This window comes from Capra hircus, chromosome 2 (genome assembly GCF_001704415.2).
Source record: "Capra hircus breed San Clemente chromosome 2, ASM170441v1, whole genome shotgun sequence".
Taxonomy (NCBI): domain Eukaryota; kingdom Metazoa; phylum Chordata; class Mammalia; order Artiodactyla; family Bovidae; genus Capra; species Capra hircus.
The window spans coordinates 44652220-44676885 of record NC_030809.1 but is presented as its reverse complement, the minus strand read 5'-3'; the positions used below and the strand labels follow the sequence as shown (position 1 = coordinate 44676885).

At 34.6% G+C, this 24666-nt stretch overlaps 1 protein-coding gene across 5 annotated transcripts in view; it reads left to right on the top strand.

Annotated features, from left to right (window-relative positions):
- CARF (calcium responsive transcription factor) overlaps positions 1-24666 on the top strand; it is a 51350-nt gene that overhangs the window by 5388 nt on the left and 21296 nt on the right. The window contains exons 3-9 of one of the 5 annotated variants that reach the window (XM_013971187.2): positions 4384-4495; positions 4935-5162; positions 9000-9120; positions 10156-10285; positions 11159-11243; positions 15696-15885; positions 22442-22562. In XM_013971187.2, coding sequence (XP_013826641.1) covers positions 4427-4495; positions 4935-5162; positions 9000-9120; positions 10156-10285; positions 11159-11243; positions 15696-15885; positions 22442-22562 — 944 coding nt within the window. In that variant the 5' untranslated portion in view covers positions 4384-4426. Of the gene's footprint in view, positions 1-4365; positions 4496-4934; positions 5163-8964; positions 9121-9303; positions 9371-10155; positions 10286-11158; positions 11244-15695; positions 15886-22441; positions 22563-24666 lie in introns of those variants that run through there. The other 4 variants (XM_018060707.1, XM_013971218.2, XM_013971209.2 and 1 more) reach the window with 4 other exon arrangements.

Sequence of the window (24666 nt, the reverse complement as noted above, 5' to 3'; positions counted from 1 at the left end):
CGACTTCACTTTCACTTTTCACTTTCATGCATTGGAGAAGGAAATGGCAACCCACTCCAGCGTTCTTGCCTAGAGAATCCCAGGGACTGGGGAGCCTGGTGGGCTGCCGTCTATGGGGTTGCACAGAGTCGGACACGACTGAAGCGACTTAGCAGCAGCGGCAGCAGCAGTCTGGTCAAAGTTCTGAAGTAAGTAGTTTATATGTGGCAAGCGTCCTGTGTTATTATCCCATCCCTTTACTAGTGCGGGCTTCCCCTGTGGCTCAGCTGGTAAAGAATCCGCCTGCAATGCTGGAGACCTGGATTCAATCCCTGGGTTGGGAAGATCCCCTGGAGAGGGGAAAGGCTACCCACCCCAGTATTCTGACCTGGAGAATTCAGAGAACACAGTCCATGGGGTCACAGAGTGGGGCACAGCTGAGCGACCTTCACTTTCACTAGTGCCCTTCTCCAGGGCACTCATCGTGCCTCCCTCTTCACTACAGCATCTCACTCAGGCCTGCAAAATTCCTTTTAAAGTGCTCCGAGCCTCAAACGTACTTGCTTTCTAACCTCCAAGTTCCAATTTTTCAAGGTAGTTGTTTTTAATGTATGTTAAAGGAAAAAAGTTATTATATAAATATATACAAATTTGTCAATGACTGATAATCTCTCCAGAGTTTTTCTTTTTAAGAAAAAAGACCTTGTTAACTCCAATGAAAATTTCATTGGTCAAATTTCAAATAGGGTAAGGAAAAGCAAGTGAAGAAAAGTGTACATAAACCAGTAAGGGGTGATTTGCAGTGGACTCAGGGTACATATTAGGAAACTGAGAGTAAGTTTTCAGAATTTTTCCCCTAAGCTGTTTTCACTTTTTACCTCTCTGTCCTAAGGTCTGCTTTTGGATCTGTTTACAGAATATTTTCTCAGTGACTGCAGTTCCTGCATAGTTAGAATTCTAGCTTTTTCATGAGGTCAGAGATATTTAGATTTTTTGTAGGAGGGCTTTTGTGTGTTAGAGACTGCCTGTAATTAAATTTCAACCAGGAATAGTTGAGAACAGAAGTGAATGAAGAATTTCTTTAGCACGTTTAGTTTGCCAACCTATCAAAAAACAAAACAAAACATTAAAGCCATGACTAATGAAGAAAGGGATTCCTTGATGGGTCAGCAGTAAAGAATCAGCCTTCAGTGCAGAAGACACAGGAGATGCAGGTTCCATCTCTCTGAGTCGGGAAGATCCCCTGGGGAAGAAAATGGCAACCCACTCTAGTAATTTTGCTTGGAAAATCCCATGGACAGAGGAGTCTGGTAGGCTATAGTCCATGGGTCACAAAGAGTCAGACATGACTTAATGACTAACAACAACAAGTAAGTCTTAATGCCTTACATGTAAAACTGGACTAAGTAACTGAATCACAGGGTTGTTGAAAGGATTAAATAGAATGACATGTATACAACACTGAGCCTAGTGCTTTACTGTTGTAAGTGCTCAATAAAATGATAACTGTATAATGCTGAACCTCAATTTACTTTTCTATAAATTGTTGATACTAGATCCTATATCACAGAAAAAGAGTAATTATTAATAATACTAGCTAGTAATTATTAAGTGAGCTTCTATGGTGACTCAGATGGTAAAGAATCTGACTGCAACCCAGGGTTTGATCCCTGGGTCTGGAAGATTCCCCGGGAGAAGGGAATGGCTACTCAATCCAGTATTCTTGCCTAGAGAATTCCATGGACAGAGGAGCCTGGCAGGCTACAGTCGATGGGGTTCGAAAAAAATATGATAAGCATTCAGTAAGCATTAAATTATTTTATAGCTATGATTAAATTAATCCTTATTCTGTTCTAATAGTGCTGATATTTAAAAATTAGAATAAAGTCTTAAAATATTTCTTTTTTTTTCTTTTCATCAAAGGTTTTTATTTCAGCTGCCTAAGGACTTTGGCTTTCTGCTTTCTGGTTCTGAACACAGCCTAGATTTTCTGACCACTGGGAAAGGGCAATCCAGATTCGTTGCGACCCCATGGACTGTAGCCCGCCAGGCTCCTCTGTCCATGGGATTTCCCAGGCAAGAATCAAAAATATTTCTTAATGTCACCATGTCTAGACAGTGAATATCTCAATGTATTTAATTTACTTTAAAAAATTGTATTCTTGACAGCAGTAGTTTCAATTTTAAGTCCCTCAGTAGGACGTGAATTAATTGGATCTAAACTCTGTGAACGTTTTTTGTTTGAATAGTTATTTTTATACTCAGTGCACATTAGAAGTCAGTCAATAAATGACAGTTAAATTAATTTTAGAAGTCATCAGGATAATCAACTATTAGGAACATAAAATCTTAGAACTGAGTGGGATCTTTAATGAACTAGTAATTGGAGTTCAGAAAAGTTGACATTGGTTTTTTTCATCAAATCTAGACTGACCCTTTGTTTTTTACTACATGCAAGATGTTGAATTTAAAACAGTAATATTGAAATAGAACTTGTAGGTCATCTGAAAATGTAAGACTTTTTGTAATTTTTTAAAGATAGTATAGAAAAGTACATATAGAAGCTTTATACTAAGCCCAGGTAAATTTTGATTATATCAATGAGATACCTGATATTTAACAGATTTTTGTCTTCAAGAATCAAGTTATTTATAGATAGGTATATTTTTAATCTTAGTTTGCATAATTATAGGTAGTAGGAATAATTTATTAGGTACTGACAGTGTCCTGGGAATTGCACCAAGCCCTTTGCACACATTATTTTGTTTAATCTTTTTAACAGCCTTGTGAGGGAGATGCAGTATAAATGCCAATTTGCAAGAGAGAAAAACTAAATCTCAGAGTAGTTAACTAAGTATAAAGCTGAAATTTAAACCCAGACCATTTGACTACAGAACACTGTCTTCAACTTTTATACAGTTTTACAGACAAAGCTTTCTCAATTTTTATTTTATAAGTTAATGAAGAAGTAATACATTTTCTTGTTCATCCTAACTGCAGCATTGTCCAGAGTGCAGTAACTTAACCAAAAATTTCAAGATAATTTTTAAATTCATATACTATGATTTGTTACTGGCTTTAGTTTACAGACACTCTGATTGCTTTTTAAATATAAGGTTTTTTTTTTAGAAAGATTTGTTTTGATTTTTTTGGCTGCACCACGTGGCAAATACGCGATCTTAGTTCCCCAACCAGGGATCGAAACCCAGGCCTGGTGGTGAAAGCACTGAGTTCTAACCACTGGACTGCCAGGGAATTTTCTTCCCTTTTTTTTTTTTAAACCCTCTTCATCCATATCTCCCACTGCCAACCCCCTTGCTTGTGGCAACCACCAGTCTGTTCTCTGTATCTGTGAGCTTGCATTTGTTTAAGATTCCACATATGAGAGAGGTCATACAGCATTTGTCTTGCTCTAGCTATATAGTTTTATGGCTTCTTTAGTGAAGTGTCCTTCAACTATGTTGCCTACTGTTGATTGGGTTGTTGTCTTATAATTGAGCCAAAGCAGTTCTTTACAGAGTTTGAATACAGAAAAAGTTTTTTCCAGGTGTATGTTCTGCAAATATATTCTCCTGATCTGTAATGAGCAAATTTCATCACTTTAAAAAAGTCCAATTTGTAGACTTTTATCTTTTATATTTCATGCTTTTTGTGTCCTGTTTAAGATATCTCTGCTAAACACAAAGTCAAAAGATTTTCTCTACTGCTTTTGTCTAGAAGTTTTATAGTTTTATAGTCTATGATACATTTCAGGTTAATCTTTGATATGAGGTAAGGGTCAAAGTTTATTGTTTTACATACAGTGATTTAGCAATATCCCCAGGGAGTAAGGCGATTTTGGAGGTATATGTGGGGGCAAAATCGCCACCTGTTGAAAACCACTGTACTAGACCTAATCTTTTTGGAATACAGATTTCTTCCTTTTCAAAGCTTGTCATTCCAATGTTAAGTGGTATAATTGTATGTTATGGTAAGAGTTGTATGTATATAATCTCCATCTGCACCAAAATATCTTTTAAAATTATGTAATGGTATCATATGGCACATCTCATAAAATTAAACATTTTCATTTAGAGTAAATCTTTGTAAAATGAGAATTTTAGAAGTGTCTGAAAGCATGTAACAACAGTGTTTGTCACATAGCAGCAATCTTAATAAACCAGTGCATGTGTATAATTAAGGATAGGGTGAGTAAACTACATAACACTAATCTTTGCTCTGCCTTGAATTTACTCTGGTGCCTTTGCAAATCATTTAACAAATTTATTTTCTTAATCTTATAGGGTATAAATGACTTAACCTAAGTTGTATGGGGTAATACAGAGAGATGAGGAATTTATTTAAGACAAATATTCTATAAAAATATTATGTATTTTATTTGATCAGGCATTTAAACTCTTTCAGCTATTAAACAACAGAATAAAATGGAATTGAATATGATATCGGCATGGAACAGTCTGTTGATTCATTAAAAGTCAACCATAATGATTCTGAAGAGTCAAAAACAGATTCTCAGGTATTTGAAGTAGGAATTCAACTGGGAACTTTTTTTCCATTCAAAGGGAAAACAAATAGTGTTATATTTAATATATTCAAGAATTTTAACATTTAATTTTCCATAATCCTGTCATTTATTTAATTTTATATTATAGAACTTAATAAAGTGATATATTCATAAAGATTTATATATAAAGAAAAACCTGCATGTTGAATTGCATTTCGTCATTTCACATGGTATTCCAATGAACAATTTTCAGTAAAATAATAATAAAATTCAACAGTTTCACTTAAGAACTCCTGTCTGTATCAGTCTGAATTGATAACCCTTACAAAAAGTAAAGTGAATAATGAACTGAAAAATGAATGTTTCTATTTTTTTATCATAACCATTCTATGTTTTAAAAAATTGTGACATATTTTACAAAACACTCAAGTGACTTTTTTGTTTACAAAAGCATCTAACCTATATGGACTCCAGTGAGCCTTCTTTTGGACAAGATGGTTCGCCTAGAGTTTTACCTGTTACTACTCCTGAAGAGGACAGTTCACTCTCATCTCAGAATATACCAGGGCCCCTGACTCAGACACAGACCCTTTCTGCAGAGCAGTTCCATCTAGTGGACCAAAATGGGCAACCTATTCAATATGAGCTTCAGTCATTGGGGGATTCTAACGCACAAATGGTGAGTAGGTTTTTAAAATAACCAATTTTCTGCTGTTTGGCAAATGTATTAGTCTAACTTGATGACCTTAATTTTTTGACACTATTGATTTGCATTCCTTTGAAAACACTGTCTCTATGATACTCATTTTTAAGTTATGTAAGGATTTTAAAAGATTTCCTAGGAATTCTCTGCTGGTCCAGCGGCTAACACTCCATGCTTTCTTTGCCTTGGGCTCAGGTTTGATCCCTGATTGGGGAGCTAACGCATGCTGTGTTGTACAATCAGAAATAAAATGAAATAGATTATTTCCTTTGACAACTACAAATAGTACTTCAAACCAATATAGTCCAGCTACCACCTTGTCTAGGCAAACTTGTGCTTTGAGACCAGTTGGAAATGTAGCGTAATTGGTCACTAGTGCTAACGTGCCAGAGCTTACATATAACTTACATTTATTTTTTGTTTATACATTTAACTGAACTCAAAGTTATTTGCTCTATCAGTATCTCATTTACTGATTTGCATGCCACATGCTGGTGTGCTTTCTTGAAGAAAAAGAAAGCAATGGAAGTACCAATGAAATGATGGAATTTAGACATACCCTTATTGATTTTGTAGGTCAGTATGTAGATGTCATGTGAATAACAATGTATAAAATTGAAAATGGTGCTTTAAACTGTTAGCCAGAGGTATTTATGACCAAGTTCATAAGTTGAGTAATAAAGGTGAAAGATGGTTTTGATTGAAATAAAATTGAGAAAAACTTCTAAATTGCTCTCTGATTAATAATATATTAGCAATAATATGAACAATAATATATCTGTTTTGGTTGTTTTTTCAAATTTTCCTGCAGTGAATTTTAATTTAGTAATAAAAATTACTTTTAAAATCTTAACTTCAAATATCAATTATGCTTAAGTAGGCAACCATTTATAATAACCCAAAATTAACCTTTGTTTTTGTTTCTAGTCTAGAGCATTCTAGAGTTAGTAATCTATGTCCTTTGGCTCCCTTTTAATCCAGCTAAATTTTGGGGTTGAGAGTTATTGACTGAGAGGGGGCTAATTGTAGACAACGTTTTTGTGTTATGTTCAAGCTCAACATTTTCTGGGCTTCAGGACTGAAATGCAAAGTAAGGGTAAGCTTCTGTAACCATGCTGTTATCACCATCAGAGATTAATAAACAACAAATAATTTAGATGTGAACGGATCCATTTTCATATTTCATGTTCAGAATGAAATACTTCTGTAATTTCCCCTGATATTTGATATTTATTCTAGTTTCTATCAGAACATTTAGAAAGTCTGTATATTCTAATGGAAGGATATGAGTCTGAATGTATAAAGGGTGTTCATTTTACACATGGTAACTTTCCTAAAAAGCATGTTAAAATTATTTATTTATCTGGGTCTGAAAAAAGTTGGAGGTTTCATTCTCTCTGTAATTGTATTAAATTTTCTATCTGCAGTAATTATAGAGGGGATTTTTACACTGTTTGGGGTAGGAGGTGATATAGAGAGTTATTTGAAGTTGTGAAATAAGGAAACATGTCATGAACTTGGAAATAAATGTAAGCAACAAAATGTAACTAGTTACTTTCTCCAAAGATCAGAAGCTGGTGATATTCTGGGAAACTTAGTGGAGATTTTTAATTTTTATTGTTTACTTTAAAATAGACTTTTAATTTTAAGATCAGTTTTAGGTTCACAGTAAAGTTGAGCAGAAAATACAGATTTCCCTCCCATATGCCCCCTGCCTTCATATATGCATAGATAGCTTTCCCCATTATCAGTATCTCCTAACAAGTAGAGCTTTTTGTAAGAAATGACTTTTTTTTTTTTTAAGCTATCAGTGAACTAGCAAAGTTTCTGTAGTGGGTGAATCTCCTATGGATGGGAAGAGGTTTTAGAGTGAATCAGGGGTGATATTTTTTATTTACTAGAAATATTGTGCACAAAGAGCCCAGTAAATATAAAACTACTCGTTAGCCAAGATTTTCTGATAATTTTCGTGGTTGGCCTCAAATAGAATGTATTGCAGCAGATGATTCTTCAAAGCTATGTTTGTTTTCATAGCAAAGATTAAAAATAATTACTTTTTTGGTAATAGAAGCAGTAATGTTATTATCACCACTGACAAATTATATGAACTGAAGATAGTTTTTAAGGTACCAGGTGGAATAAGCTAAGAAAACAGAAAATAGAGATTCTCTTTCACTGTTGGGAAATAGTTTCAAAATTAAGAGGATATTCCATAAATTATTCTTAATTATGAAATTTCCATATGGTTGAATAAATTATAACTTCATTATATATATATGTATTTATTTGGATTTAAAAATAACCACAACACTCTTATAAGAATGAATGAAGTATTTTTCACATATATCTAATCTCATTTATATGGAAACAATTTTAAACTGTTATTATTATTGTTTTTTAAAGTCCAGCAGGGTTTTTGTATTGTTTTATTTTTGTCTTTTTTTTTAGGTTAAGTAACATCATCAGGTATTGGGAGGCAACATAGTACATTCTACCCATATTGCGATTATGGGTAGAAGACTAAGGCAGTACAGAGTAGTGGTTAAAAGGAGTAGGACTGCTTGGGTTTGAATTTCAGCTCAGAACTGTATATATAGCTCTCTGTTACTTTGCATGGGTTTTGTAGCCTCTGTGTGATAATTTCCTCATGTATAAAATGTATATAGTTTATGAAGATTAAGGTACTATGTGGAAGGTCCTGCCACTAGCATGTCAACCAATGGAAGGCAGTTGTCATCATCAAGGGTTTACAGTGGTTTCTTTCATGCTGAGGTGATAAGAGGTATGGCAAGATATGTTTAGCTCAACAAACACAATAAACATTGGTGGAAGGAAACAATTCCTAATCTGAATTTCTGGGAAATGTTTATGATTGTACTTAAGGCATTCTATTTTGTTGCGGTTTAGGTTTGTTGTCGACCCCCCCCCCCCCCAAATTTAAAGTTTTTCAAATGACCCTCTTGAGTAAGAATACTGTCTCTATCAGGCCATTAGTAATGTTTCCATGTTTTACATACCAAAAGGGAGACTTGAGGTTGGAATGCTTAAGGAGAGTTTCCTGCCTTAGGGAAAACTGAGGACAGGGGGTTTTGGGTAAAGCAGTAAAACTGTTAGCAGTTTTTTAGGTAATAAAGTTTATAAGGTGTCTAGAAAGTCTGGAAACAAAGGATAAACTTATTTTAAAATAATATTTTGATTATATTTTAAATCATAGGCTCAAAATGTTTTTCTTCAGCTTACATGCTTTCTCAGTTTACATTCCTTTAAATTTGAGGCAATGAATTCATTTGCTAAACTGAGAAAAAAAAAGGAAATAATAAATATACAATTTCCATATGTTTTCAAACTTTGGGGGCAGTCTGTATTATTCCTAATGGATCAAGACAGCATATAAAAAATGCGGAGCTATAAAAATCCTGTTTAAACATTTTACAAGTTACTGTTTTTAAATGAAAATTAATCTATGAGACTAGTGATTATCATACAAATAGGTCAAATGTGTGGATAATACATTATCTTTAATCCAGTCAGAGACTTGTTCAGCTTACTAAGTAATTAGACTTCATACCCATGCAATGATTAAGATCATAGAACATAGGGTCAGACTACCTGTTTTGAATCCTAGCTTTACCGTTTATCGACTGAGAGACTTTGGGGGGAAGTAAAATGTTATGTACCTTGTGTTTACATCTATAAAGTGAGGGAAATGATAGTATCCGTTGTTGAGATAGGCATGTCTAACAGTTTTCTAAGTAGTGATTCTGTTGAATCATTATAGACTTATGCACTTGATTTTTTTAAAATGCTTCCAAGATGATTGTTGCCAGCCCATCAGAAAATGGACAGGTGCTGCGTGTAATTCCATCTCCCCAGACAGGAATGACACAAATGATTATACCTCAGGGACCACTTGTGGATGAGAATAGTCCTCAAGGTGAGTAATTATGGGATATAGGGGATTTAAGAATGTTTTAAAGAACAAATGTATATTTCAGAAAATCACCCCATGAAAGTCAGTGCTAAAGTGGATTTCTTTGGGTAAGATTGTGAACTGAATGATTAGAAAAAGTTTCTTAGCCCAAATAAATTTCAAGTTCATTTTTCAACTCCTGTCTAGGTTAGCTGTCTATTTCATTTTGGAATTCTATGAAGCTGGTTGACTCTTGCTTCCTCCCAAATGACCAGTGAGCATAAAATAAATTCTTCTTAACTTTAATAACAGTAATAATAACAGCAATAATAACAAGAACATAGTGCTAATAGCTACTGGAGACATTTTATATTTGTATTTTTATCAATATTGTTGTTAGGCATGTGACATTCATTTGTAAAATAGTCTTCTCATCTCCTCTTTGCTCTTTTCTTCTTTACTTTGTTCCTTCAGATTGCAACAGAATCATGCTCCTTATTTATTTTATTCTTTCTTTACCTATTTGATAATATCCCTATTATCCCTATTAGTTCTCTTCCTTTTGCTTTCTTTCCTTTTCCATCTATTTGAATCTCTTTTCTAACATCATAGCTACACTGTTGTGGTTTTTTCTTAGATAATGATTTAGGGTAGATATTCTTAATTTAGTGTTATGATTCTGTGTCTTTGATAGCAGTTGTTAAAACTTAGGAGAAAAAAACATAGTTTGCAGAAAACATAAACATGATGTAGAAACAAAAAGGAGTTAGTTTTACATTTTCTTGTTATATTGTGGTTCTTTTAATATAAGTTGCTTCTGCCATTTTTATATCCTAGCTGTTCAATATAAGTTCCAAAACTTAATTATAAAACTTCAATAATCAGTTTTACAGTTTAAAAGCAAGTTTATCAGAGAAATTACCAGTAAAGTATAATTTTTATGATCTTTAGCTTCAGAGCATATCTTCCCTTTCCTGTTTCACATATATTAGTTTCAGTTAGTTACATTCTCATCGTCTTTTAAAGTATTAATGTTGCTTTGCTCTTGTTCTTGTTAAGATGTCTCCGAAGAGAAACCCAGTGACAGAAACTTAGCAGCTGTAAGAGTGGATGCTCTAGCAGACGGTGACAGTAGTTACATTCTTCATCCACAGGCATCCCTCACATTGCCCAAAAAGACAGTGACCAGGTGAGTCAGTGAGAAAGAGGAGCTCGTCTTTGTATATCACCATGGAAATCACTTTTTACGATATCACATTTAAGGCTGGCTGCCTATAGAGAAGATCAGAAATGCAAGGAATGGAACAAGGCATCATCAAGTACATCCTTAAATCATTTTAATAGCATCTTGGCAACAAGGAAACTACTTAAGAAGCTGTAAAAGATCAAAGCACTACTTTACCTCAGTGACACTTGCTTGTTATCTTTGAAGAACTCTGAAAACAGCTAGCATTAATAGAGTTTTTAAAATAAATATGTATTCTAGGTCCTATAATTTTTAATGGTTCACCACATTTTATCACCTCTGTGGTGAATTGTTTAAAATGTTTTTGTTGATATCTATTTCAGCTTTTATTTTTGCCATAAAATAACCCTCTTTATAATAATTTAGGGAAATACAGACATGGGTTTTGTATTGATATTTTAATTGTTCTATGAAAATATTTTAAATTTAACACAAGTTAAGTGACATTTAATCTTAAACATAATATCGTGTTACTATTAATAAGTCACCTGAAGGTGGTTTATTAGCTCATTTTTTGTTAAATGAAAAATGTATAAGAATACAAAATAAGCTCTGAGAAAGACATATAAAGCAGTTGAATTTGTTGAAACTACAGGTATTTGGAAAAACAAACTTAGACTTTACTTTAGCAATTGATAAAATAGTAGTGATTGAAAAAAAGCATAGTTACAGCCATCAGAATAATCTTTCATCATTACAGTTTCTCCTTGATGACTTCAGTATTGTCTTTGACTGGCAAGAGGAAAAAGCAACTGAATGCTCTGTGTGTCTGTGTACCTGGTAATATATATTAATATATATTCTCACCTATCCCAGGATACCCGAAGAACCTCTTTTGGCTCCACTCCAGCCACTTTCTTCTAACACACCTATATGGGCCTGCCGTCTTAGGAGCTGTGAGGTGAGTTAAAAAGTAATCCTTACGTAGATTGATTTAGTTGGTTATAAATATAATTCATTGTCTCCTTGAGTATAACTAATAGAGACTGTGTCTGTAATATTTTATGTTTGTGCTCCTTATCTATTATTTTATTCCTTAGGGATTATAAGATCTGTTAAAGCAGAGATCATACAAATCCCTTCATTCTTCACTTACATTTCTTCTCTTACAATCTTTTCCTTGTCTTCCATGAAGCTTCATGTTTCTTTATGTTTAATCTTTTAATCATTCCTTCACTTTCTTTGCTTGCACTTTTTTGTTTTCACATTCTCAGTGGAAATTCTTTAAGGTTCACTGACCTTATCTTGTTTCTCGATTTCTTATCCCTCGAAGAGCTTCCCAACTTTGTTGACTTTCAATTCTCATTCTATAAAAATGATCCCAATTCTCTATGACCAGTTCTTTAATTCTTCCCTTGCTTTTGTCCCAGATCTCCAGCTACTCACTTGAAGCTTTACTTGAACTTTGCCTCAAATTCACCATATCCTAAACAGAAATTATCTAACATATAACAACTAGCTCTACTCCCTAAATTTTTTGTCTGTATAATGACAAATACCATTTTCTTAGATATAAAGTTTTCAATTAATTTTTTCCCATATTTAGATAATCACCTGATATTTTTAGTTTTTCCTTTAAAGTGGTTTAAAAAGAGCCTCTTCCACACAGCCTTTTATAATCTTGAACTCAGTTATAGTAACAGCCTCCTCATTAATCTCTTTGACTCTTCCATTTCTAGTCCTTACTGTGTGGTTTTCTAAATCTGCCAATCTTTTTTTTTTTTTTTGATGTGGGCCATTTTTAAAGTCTTCATTGAATTTGTTACAATATGGCTTCTGTTCTGTATGTTTTGGTTTTTTGGCCATGAGTCATGTGGGGTCTTAGTTCCCTGACCAGGGGATTGAATCCACACTCCCTGCATTAGAAGGTGAAATCTTAACCACTGTACCACTAGAGAAGTCCCTAAAACTACTTATCTTGACATACTACTTTCATTATCTTTTCTTACTGCCCAGTAAGCTCAGTGTTACTTTTACCACATCATTTAGCCACTCGTTACTAGCTTTCAAAATCATTCATAATCAGTTATCACTTAATCTTGTCCTATTTTATTTCTTACTTTTCTCCAGTTTATCTTTGATTTGTATTAGCCCAGTCTTCTTACTTTATACTAGCACTTTAGAATCTTCCTTTATGTCCCTCTTCAATTGTTTTTATATCCATTTCCTAATGTTATTTTTTTCCTTCTACTTACCTTTCTAACTACTATTCTTCAAATCCCGGTGCAAGTCCTATATATCTTTTCTGAAATATTCGAATAATTAATTTTTGTCTATTTCTCTCTCAAAATTCTTTGAAAATTATTACCATAACCATTCTTCATTATTTGCTAGCTTGGGTTATTCATTATTACATAACATTTAGACTATATACTTTTTGAGGAAAGGGATCATGGTTTTCTACATATAAACCATACATGATAATTAGTATTTAATTATTAAAATGCTTCATTGTTTTAAACATTCTTAAAATACAAGAAGGAAAAGCATTATGTTGGTTTTAGCATTTTGAGGAAATTTCTTATCATGAAGTCAAATGATGTATTACATATGTTAGGACATTATCACTGTTTTTGCTTTTCTAAGTTACATACTTGTATGTATGTATAGATAGTAAGATTTTTTTTCCCCTCACCTTTTTGTTGGTCATGGTTTTTCAATGGTTTCTTCCTAAAGTTACTATTCTTGTTGTTTGATGAAGGGTTTTGTTGTTGTTTTTTTTTTAAAAAACCAGAACGATTTGTCAGCCATGAAATTTATATATTTTTGGCTCTGCTGGGTCTTCATTGATTCTTGTGCAGGTTTTTCTAGTTGCAGCAAGTAGGGGCTCCTCCTCATTGCTGCGTGTGGGCTGCTTGTGGCAGTGGCGTTCCTTGTTGTGGAGCATAGGCTCTAGGCTCACGGGGCTTCAGTAGTTGCGGCTCCTGGGCTCTAGAGCGAGGGCTCAGTAGTTGTGCACAGGCTTAACTGTTCCATAGCATGTGGAGTCTTCTCAGACTAGGAATCGAACCCATGTCCCCTGCATTGGCAGGCGGATTCTTATCCACTGTGCCACCAAAGAAGTCCTGATGAAACTTTTTAAAATCATTATCATAAACCTTATTAAATGCTGTGGACATTAAAGCATTGGCAATTAAGTGGCCACATTACTTCATTTTATACCACGGTACATTGTGTAGCTTATCTAACATCATATATCTTGCAAGAAATTAGTTGAAACTGTTTAACAGCCTGAATTAGCTCCAGTGAAGGATTCTTTTTTTTTCTTCAAGCTATATCAATAGTGAAAAACATTTTTGGTTAATGACTGAAGAAGTATTTTATGCATTTTGCTTTAAAATATTGTTTCCTAGTCCTTTTTACTTTTTGAGTTTCTATTAGTGATGTTTTTCTTATAGGCATTTTTTAGATTTGACCAAAATTTATTAGTTGGAAAAATTTCAATACTGAATTAAACTTTTATCTCCTGATATGGGTTTGACTATATTGTAGTTCTGAACTTTTCCTTTCCCTGACAACATTATATACTCTATTTTATTTGTAAAAACATGTCATGGCTAGACTTTATGTCCCTGCTTTTATTTGTAGGTGATATTTTGATGAAGAACTATCTAGGCTAGAAGAAAATTCATAAGCACAGGCATTTTCATTATTTTTAAGGGAAATTATAGATAATGTATTGTTTGGCATTAGATTGTCTCTTTTTTATTACGGCTCAGAGTATACCTACAACAGTGTGTTCATACCTTACTTTTGTTAACTGTATTCTTGCCAGGTGAAATATTTAGTCTAATTAGGATCAACAAGATCCCTGTTCCACATTTCTGCTCTTATTCCCTATAAGGGAGAAACGTGAAAGTGAAGTCGCTCAGCCCTGTCTGACTCTTTGCGACCCCATGGACTGTAGCTTGCCAGGCTCCTTCGTCCATGGGATTTTCCAGGCAAGAGTACTGGAATGGGTTGCCATTACATGGAGTCAGTTCTAGATCTAAATGCATTTCAGTTTAAGTGATCACAGTTAAAAAAAAATTCTCTATTGGTATAAAGAAAGAAAGAAAGAAAGTGAAATTGCTCAGTCATATCCGACTCTTTGCAGCCCCATGGATTACCAGGTTCGTCTTGTCACTGGGATTTTCTGGGCAAGAATACTGGAGTGGGTTGCCTTTCCTTCTCTAGGAGATCTTTGCGACCCAGGGATTGAACCCAGGTCTCCTGCATTGTGGGCAGATGCTTTACCATCTGAGCCACCAGGGAAGTCCAATTGGTATAGAGAAGTCTATTGGTATAGAGACAGCTTTTGTCTTAGTTGAGAGATAGATAGATACTATCAATTTATTTACATGATAAATTTATACATTGCCTTGTTTCAGGGAGAATTTAAGACAGCTTACAAAAATACTTAAAAATAAATTAGCAAGGTAGAAGTTAAAATGGAAGCTGAAGAATAAAGAAAAACAAGAATGGAATTATGAAGTGAAAATAAGAATGTTTATCTTAATGAATTATATGTGTGTGTTTACATGCACACACATCTGTAATCTAAGTATCTGTATTTAAAAAGGGGAAACCTAGTTAGTTACTAAGGTCTATATGTGTTAGGTAAAAGTAACTATGTTAATTTCCATAAGATAAAAGAAAACCTAACTATTTTTGATACTAGGCCAGAATTTCTCTCAGAGGAAGATCTTCATTAAAAGAATATTGATATAATAAGCAAATTCTTTGACATTTTTTATAAGAGATAGCCATCACAATTTTCATAGGTTTTCAAATAGATTCATTCGTCATATCAAAATCTTATTTCAGGAACTTCCCTGATGGTCCAGTGGTTAAGACTCAGCGCTTCCACTGCAGAGAGCTTGGGTTGGATTCCTGGTCAGGAAACTAAGATCCTACATGCCTTGTAGCCAATAAATAAATGAACAAATACATTAAAAAAAAAAATCTAGTTCAGCAGAAGAAGCCCCACAGGGAACCAGTACTTTGTGGCTAATTTTATGTTGATCTGGTTGGATCTGGGGGTAGAATTTTATTTGGGAGAATGAATACACAATATGTTCTTCAAACTATCTTCACTAAGTATTAATTCTCTCAAACAAGATTTTAATAAAGGTACTTTGGCAGTGAGTTTGGCATTATACTCTAACAAACTACTACAAAATATCTATTTGATGATGATGTTTGCATTCAGCTCAGACCTACTGGTTGTAATAGACACCATTGACCTGAGGGCAGAAATGATGTTCTCTTTTGCAAGATTATGAGTCTTTCATCTTAGGCCACCACCTTATTAAATTTCTTGTACAATGAAGCACAATTGTTGATAATTTTGTTACTGAATTTCTACATGCAGAAAATTGGAGATTCATACCGTGGCTACTGTGTAAGTGAGACTGAATTGGAAAGCGTCCTAACATTTCACAAGCAGCAAACACAGAGTGTTTGGGGGACCCGCCAGTCTCCGAGCCCAGCCAAGCCAGCTACGCGCTTGATGTGGAAATCCCAGTATGTCCCATATGATGGAATCCCATTTGTCAATGCAGGTACTTTAGTAAAGATTTATTTTTAAAAAGTTCAGCAGCAGCCATGATCCATTGTGAAAATGTGATTTTCCTAAGGTGATACGTTTTTATTTTGGTAGATGACAACTGACTGTTAATTGGTGAAAATGTGTATTAAACTGAAAAGAAAACTTACAGTAAATACAACGGATCATTTTATGTTGTAAAATTATATTTTAGTATGTTAGGGTAAATAAATAATACTTTATACTGAAAAATGAGAAGTAAAAAATAACTAAATTCAAGGTAGACGTATTTAATAAAAATTAAACCATAGAGCAGTTTTATTATTTTAAATATGTGTAGCTATTGTAGTTGGGTTTTTTCCCCCCATCCAATCCAGATATTCTTTCCTTCTGTCTTGATTTGTCTTGTGGGGAAAAAAAATCAGTTTGTTTTGTATAGCTTATAACTCTGGGGATACTGTACAGGATTGGTATACAATTTGGAATTATGATATAGAATTCTGATATTCTGACATCAGGTGTGTTACAGCATTCTCAAACACCGTGCTAGTGCTTACTAAAGCAATAGAGTTTCAAGCAAGTCCCAAAGTGTCATCCTAGGACTAGTCAGACCACGAAGAACCTAAGATTAAGTTGTTCGTTTCCAAACTATGTTGGGTGAGCAATTCTACCAGAAGAGTTGTAGACTCATCCTGGACCTCTGAGGGTAAAGAGAACTCCTTAGAGAAAGATGAGATAAATGTAACCCCTTCTGCACAGGTTTTATTCTCCTGCCTAGTTCTAATCCCTTTTTTTGGTTTTAATTAATTTATTTTTTAATTGAAGGATAATTGCTTTATAGAATTTTGTTGTACTCTGTGAAACATCAATATGAATCAGCCATAGGTATACATATATTCCCTCCCTCTTGTCTAATCCCTTCTTAACTCTCCTCAGGCAGCTACTCTGTGACTATGGTATGTATTTTTGTACTTCATCATACATGTTTGTATTTATAATATTTTTTATTATTCTAAATATTTTAAAGTATACATAAGTAGTAAAATATAGATATTATTAGGTAAACTTTTCACTTACTCATTTTGAAACTCTATCCATATTGATACTTACAGATTCTGGTTAATTCTATTTCATTATTATATAATTTAATATCATATAATATGGACTATTACATAATAATAGTGGCTTAAATTTGGTCTTTTCAGCATGTGACCAAACTGCAGTCATTTTTCTACTAATGATCATTTACGTTGTCTCCAACTTTTCAATATTACAAAGAATTCTGTAGACTAACCTTCAATTTACATATTTTCTGTTCAAAAGTGTAAGTAGTTTTCTAGAATATTAGTTTGAAACACAGTTTCTGTGGGTCAGAAATCCAAACTAGTTTTTTAGTTTTGTGTGCGTTAAAGTAGAATTGCTGGGTTGTGAAGTATTCTCACTTTGTCTTCACAAGATTATCACAAGTTTCTCTCTAAGATGATAGTTCAGGTCCATATCCCTTCTCTAAATTTTTTTTTCCAGATGTATTTCAGAATTCTAAATTTTTTGGATGGTAATATGATAATATTACAGAATGCTCCCAGCAAGTATTCTATAGGCAATATTACTTGCTCAAACCCAGTAAGACTTTATAGTTACAGTAAAAGGAATAAATAAAGACTATAAATAGCCCTGTGAAGTTCACACCAGGTTTTACAGCCAAATGTATTCCAAACAGTTTTGTTTTCTCTGCTTTTTAAATTTCAAAATCATACATGAGGGATTGACAACCTGTATTAATTTTTAGTCCTTTCAGCAAGTATGAAAACTTCCCTTGCCCACATTTGTTCTATGATTTAGCATTGTCAGATTTAAAAACATCTTTATATTATGGGAATTTTCATATGGACATCAAAGTAGAGGTGATAATATGTGAAAGTTCATAACTCCATGTATCCATTCTCCAGCTTCTACAAGTATCAGCATGTGCTCAGTCTTGTGTCATTTATATCCCTATCTGCTTCATTCTCGAAGGTGATTTCACAGGAAATTCCAGATACTATTTTATCTATAATTACTAAGGTATATAATATATACTAAAGTATATGTCTGAAATATAAGAACTCTTTATATATATAAATGTAACAACAGTTCCATTATTGCACTTTAAAAGAATTAATACCAATTTCTAATGTCATCAATTGTCCAATGTTCACGTTTCCACTTAGCTCATAATTTTTTTTTTCAGAGGTTTGTTCAAATTCACATGCAAACCAAGTTCACAGATTAAATTTGGTTAAGTTTCTTCTCATCTAAAAATTTCTCTCTTTTCCTCTGGGTAGTTTGTTCTGTAGAGTTTGCCATATTCAAGATTTTGCTGCTTCCGTCTCAGGTGTTTTTTTTAACGTGTTCTTTTATCTCCTGTATTTCCTATAAACTGTTAGATAGGAGTTTGATTAAATGAAGATTTAGTCTTCATCAAAGTATTTTGGAAGAATACTTCATAGGTGTGCTGTATACTTGTTATTGCTACCTATACAGCATTTTTAGCTCTAAGACTGATCAGTAGATTCAGTTGTTTTAGAGTATTGTCAGATTTTTATTTTTGTCAATTTGAGGAGTGTGAGAGTATTTTAGTGTTGTTTTAATTTGCATTTCCCTGCTTACTAGTGCATTTAAGCATCTTTTTATTTGTTTATTTAATATCCTTTTTTTTTCTTTCTGACTTGCCTGTTCATAGTCTTTGCCCATTTTTCTGTTTGGTAGTTAGTTTTTATTTTTAAAAAATTATTTATGGTTCTTTTATTCTGCATATTAATTCTTGGTTTTATGTATTATAAAATAGTTTCTCAAGCTGATTTTCCTTTACCATTACTTAGAAGAAGTTAGTATCATTTTTATCAACATTTTTATTCATGATTGGTGTGTTTGGCTTTATATTTGCAAGGTTTGCTATACCCTACATAGGTTAGGATATTCAGCTTAGCATCTTAAATTGTATAGTTTTCACATCTACTTACTTGTATTATATATTGCAGTGTAACAAATTACCCCAAATGTGGTGGGTGAAAACTATGAACATTTACTGTCTCACAGTTTCTGTGGGTCAGAAATGCAGGAGCAGCTTAGCAAGGAGGTTCTGCTGCAAGTTCTCTCACAAGAATGCAATTAGTTGGCTGGAGCACAGTCATCTTAGGGCTTGCCTGGGGGTGGATCTGCTTCCAAGCTGACTCCTGTGGCTGTTGGCAGGCTTCTTTCTTGTTGGGTGGGCCTCCTCACAGAGCTGCCTCACCATATGACATCTGATTTCACGAGAGAGAACAACTGACCAAGAAAGTATCTTAAGATGGGAGTCATAGTCTTCTTATAACTTAATATCAAAAATAAATCCTGTCACTTTTGACATCTGAGCCACCAGGGAATCTACAAATGGACACACCAGATGGTCAATACCAAAATAAGACTGATTATATTCTTTGCAGCCAAAGATGGAGAACCTCCATACAGTCAGCGAAAACAACACCAGGAGCTGACTGTGGCTCAGGTCATGAACTCCTTATTGCCAAATTCAGACTTAAATTGAAGAAAGTAGGGAAAACCACTAGCCCATTCAGGTATGACCTAAATCAAATCCCTTATGATTATACAGTGGAAGTGATAAAGAGATTCAAGGGTTTAGATCTGATAGACAGAGTCCCTGAAGAACTATGGCTGGAGGTTCATGACATTGTACAGGAGGCAGTAATCAAGACCATCCCTAAGAAAAAGAAATGCAAAAAGGCAAAAGGGTTGTCTGACAAGGCCTCACAGATAATGGAGAAAAGAAGAGAAACAAAAAGCAAGGACAAAAGGAAAGATATACCCACTTGAACGCAGAGTTCCAAAGAATAGCAGGGAGAGATAAGAAAGCCTTCCTCACTGATCAATGCAAAGAAATAGAGGAAAACAATAGAATGGGAAAGACTAGAGATCTCTTCAAGAAGATTAGAGATTCAGAGGGAACATTTCATGCAAACATGGGCACAATAAAGGACAGAAATGGTATGGACCTAACAGAATCAGAAGATATTAAGAGGTGGCAAGAATACACAGAAGAACTGTACAAAACAGATCTTTACGACCCAGATAATCACGATGGTGTGATCACCCACCTAGAGCCAGACATCCTGGAATGAGAAGTCTAGTGGGCCTTAGAAAGCATCACTACAAACAAAGCTAGTAGAGGTGGTGGAATTTCAGTTGAGCTATTTCAAATCCTAAAAGATGATGCTGTGAAAATGCTGCACTAAACATGCCAGCAAATTTGGGAAACTCAGCAGTGGCTACAGGACTGGAAAAGGTCAATTTTCATTCCAATCCCAAAGAAAGGCAATGCCAAAGAATACTCAAACTACTGCACAGTTGTACCCATCTCACAGGCCAGCAAAGTAATGCTCAAAATTCTCCAAGCCAGGCTTCAACAGTACATTTACCATGAACTTCCAGATGTTCAAGCTTGATATACAAAAGTCAGAGGAACCAGAGATCAAATTGCCAGCATCCCTTGTATTATTGAAAAAGGGAGAGTTCCAGAAAAAATCTACTTCTGCTTTATTGACTATGCCAAAGCCTTTGACTGTGTGGATCACAACAAACTGTGGAAAATTCTTGAAGAGATGGGATACCAGACCACCTGACCTGTCTTCTGAGAAATCTGTATGCAGGTTAAGAAGCAACAGTTAGAATTGAACATTCAACAACAGACTGGTTCCAAATCGGGAAAGGAGTATGTCGAGGCTGTTATATCGTCACCCTGCTTATTAAACTTAAATGCAGAGTACGTAATGAGAAATGTTGGACTGGATGAAGCACAAGCTGGAGTCAAAATTGCTGGGAGAAATATCAATAACCTCAGATATGCAGATGACACCACCCTTATGGCAGAAAGGGAAGAAGAGCTAAAGAGCCTCTTAATGAAAGTGAAAGAGGAGAATGCAAAGGCTGGCTTAAAACTCACTATTCAGAAAACTAAGATCATGGCATCTGGTTCCAGCACTTCATGGCAAATAGATGGGGAAACAATGGAAACAGTGAGAGACTTTATTTTGAGGGGCTCAAAATTATTGCAGATGGTGACTGCAGCCATGAAATTAGAAGACCCTTGCTCCTTAGAAGAAAAGTTGTGACCAACCTAGATAGCATATTAAAAAGCAGAGACACTACTTTGCCAATAAAGGTCTATCTAGTCAAAGCTATGGTTTTTCCAGTAGTCACATATGGATGTGAGAGTTGGACTGTAAAGAAAACTGAGTGCCAAATAATTGAGCTTTTGACTGTGGTGTCGGAGAAGACTTGAGAGTCGCTTGGAGTACAAGGAGATCCAACCAGTCCATCCTAAAGGAAGTCAGTCCTGCATATTCATTGGAAGGACTGATGCTGAAGCTGAAACTCCAATACTTTGGCCGCCTGATGCAAAGAACTGACTCATTTGAAAAGACCCTGAGGCTGGGAAAGATTGAAAGTGAGAGGAGAAGCGGATGACAGAGGATGAGATGGTTGGACGGCATCACCAACTCAATGGACATGAGTTTAAGTAAACTCCAGGAGTTGGCGATGAACCGGGAGCCCCGGCATGCTGCAGTCATGGGGTCGCAAAGAGTCAGACATGACTGAGCGACTGAACTGAACTGAACTGTACTGAGCACTGAAGAACTGATGCTTTTGAACTGTGATGTTGGAGAAAACTCTTGAGAGTCCCTTGGCGTGCAAGTAGATAAAACCTGTCCATCCTAAAGGAAATCAGTCCTGAATATTGATTGAAAGGACTGATGCTGAAACTGAAACTCCAATACTTTGGCCACCTGATGCAAAGAACTGTTTCATTGGAAAAGACCCTGATGCTGGGAAAGATTGAAGGCAGGAGGAGAAGGGGATGACGGGGTGAGATGGTTGGATGGCATCACCGACTTGATGGACTTCAGTTTGAGTAAGTTCTGGGAGTTGATGAAGGACAGGGAAGACTGGTGTGCTGCAGTCCATGGGGTCACAAAGAGTTGAGCACAACTGATCGACTGAACTGACTGATGACTTCTGCCATAGTCATTAGAAGTAAGTTAATAAGCCTAGCTCATGCCCAAGGGGATGGAATTACCAAGGATATGAGTACCAGGAGCCAGGATCATTGGGGGCCATCTTAGAGGTTGGTAATCATGTGATTCAAACAGCTCAACTAGAAATAAGGAAATCAATTATAAAAGGAAATAAAAATATAAAAGACTTTCATATTTGTTAACAAATGTAGCATTCGCTAATTTCTACTTATAAGGTAATAAATTTTATTATTAAAATTATGTGTATGTAAATATCAGTTGACATTCAGTAGATGTGGTGTTTGCTGATTTCGTCACATAATTTGATACAATTGGTAAATATTATAATAAACTTTTATATTTATGTATTTGTATATCTCAGTCAGACTGATATTTTCTTTCCTTAAGATTGTGTAATTGGAAGTATAGATTTTGTCACTGCTACTACCAAGTTGTTTTTAATCTAGCACCCAGTGCAGATGGATACTTGAATTAATATCAATAGTTGGTTTTGGCCCACAGGGAGTAGAGCTGTGGTAATGGAGTGTCAGTATGGGCCAAGGAGAAAAGGTTTCCAGTTAAAAAAAATTGGTGAGCTGGAAAATAGGTCTTGTCAGCTCTACAAAGCCACTTGTCCAGCCCGGTAAGCTTCATTTTCTTTTATTTTTTATTAAGTACTTATGTTTGTATAGTTAATATGCACATGTGCATGTTTTTATTACATTTAAGCTGTGCTGGAAACTATACAGTGAAATCTGTTTCCTCTTACCCTGCATGTCCCACTTGAAGGCAACAACTCTTACAGTTTCTTGAGTAACTTTTCAAAGATATTCTGTATATATGCCTATATATGTATATATATATCCCACTTTACCCTCATAAATTTTGATGATTTCAATAAAGATTACTAATATTTTCTTTCCTTAAATTTGGGTAGTAGCATACCTTCCTTTCTTCTATGAATTCACATGGATATATTTCCATTCTGAATGCCTAATGTGATTATTTGCTCAAAACTATTATGTTTCATACTAGTATGATTGTAGAGACATATACTACTATATACACTTTTAAAAATTGTTTTAAATTTAGGTATAATTGATTTATAATGTGTTAGTTTCTGCTATACAACAAAGTGATTCAATTATACATGTAATTACTTACTCATTTTCATTTTCTTTTCCACAGTAGTTTATCACAGGATATTAATCATAGTTCCCTCACTATATCATAGCACCTTGGTGTTTTACTCTATGGTTTTTTTATTCATTCCCAATATGTCTCAAAGCTGCCTCCATGTCTGTATATAAATGAGCTGATTCCTTCTTTTTATTGATTGATCAATTGATTTTAAAAATTGGAATAGAATTGACATATAACATTATATTAGTTTCATGGTTCCTTTTTAATAGCCATATAATATTCCACTTGTAGATGAATTATCATTTACTTAATTAACCCTCTGCCAATGAACTGTAGGCACTGAGAAGTATTCTTCATTATTATTTATGAAGCTACAGCTAATAACATTGTAGCTATTTCTATATCAATGGACTAAATTCCTTGTAATTAGATTGTTAGGGCAAATATTGTGTTCTTTTTAAATGATGGCAATTTTTGGAGAGTTGGAGAGTTGCTTGGTGGTGATTTTACCAATTATATTCACAGCAACAATATATAAGACCAACATAGTTAGTTTTAGGTAGAATAGGACTACTGAGTTAGTCATTGCTTTGACTGAGGATGAAAAATGTACATGAATGAAAGATTTTTATAATGTCTTTCAGTAATAATATTCTGTTTCACACATTTATAGTGTTTCAAATCATAAAATTTAAAAGTAACATGTAAATGTTAAATTTAGTTGAGCTTTGAAATGCTTATTTCAGCAATACATCTCATATCACAGTCTCATCGTTCTCAAATAATTTTTAAAGCCAGTTAAGCTTTAATCTGATAATGTCAACTTTAGACAGTGTTAAAACCTGACCGTTAAACATGACCCATTAAACAATTGCTTTGAAGTATAACCAATTTAGAACTTTAGACCGAACTTGGGAGAAAGTCACTATATGTGAAGAAGTTATTTTATTCTCAATCATTCTAAAAGTACTTTTTGAGTATCTGCTATGTACCAGAAAGAATGAAGAGACAGAGGCAAAGCAAAAACAACACCCAGTTGTGGATGTGACTGGGGATGGAAGTAAAGTCTGATGCTGTAAAGAGCAATATTGCATGGGAACCTGGAATGTTAGGTCCATCAGTTCAGTTCAGTCGCTCAGTGGTATCCGATTCTTTGCCATCCCGTGGACTGCAGGACACCAGGCCTTCCTGTCCATCACCAACTCCTGGAGTTTACTCAAACTCATGTCCATTGAGTCAGTGATGACATCCAACCATCTCATCCTCTATTGTACCCTTCTCCTCCCACTTTCAATCTTTCCCAGCATCAGGGTTTTTCAAATGAGTCAGCTCTTTGCATCAGGTGGCCAAAGTATTGGAGTTTCAGCTTCAGTATCAGTCATTCCAATGAACACCCAGGACTGACTTCCTTTAGGATGGACTGGTTGGATCTCGTTGCTGTCCAGGGGACTCTGAACAGTATTCTTGAATACCACAGTTCAAAAGCGTCAATTCTTCAGCACTCAGCTTTCTTTATAGTCCAACTCTCACATTCATATATGACTACTGGAAAAACCATAGCTTTGACTAGATGGACCTTTGTTGGAAAAGTACTGTCTCTGCTT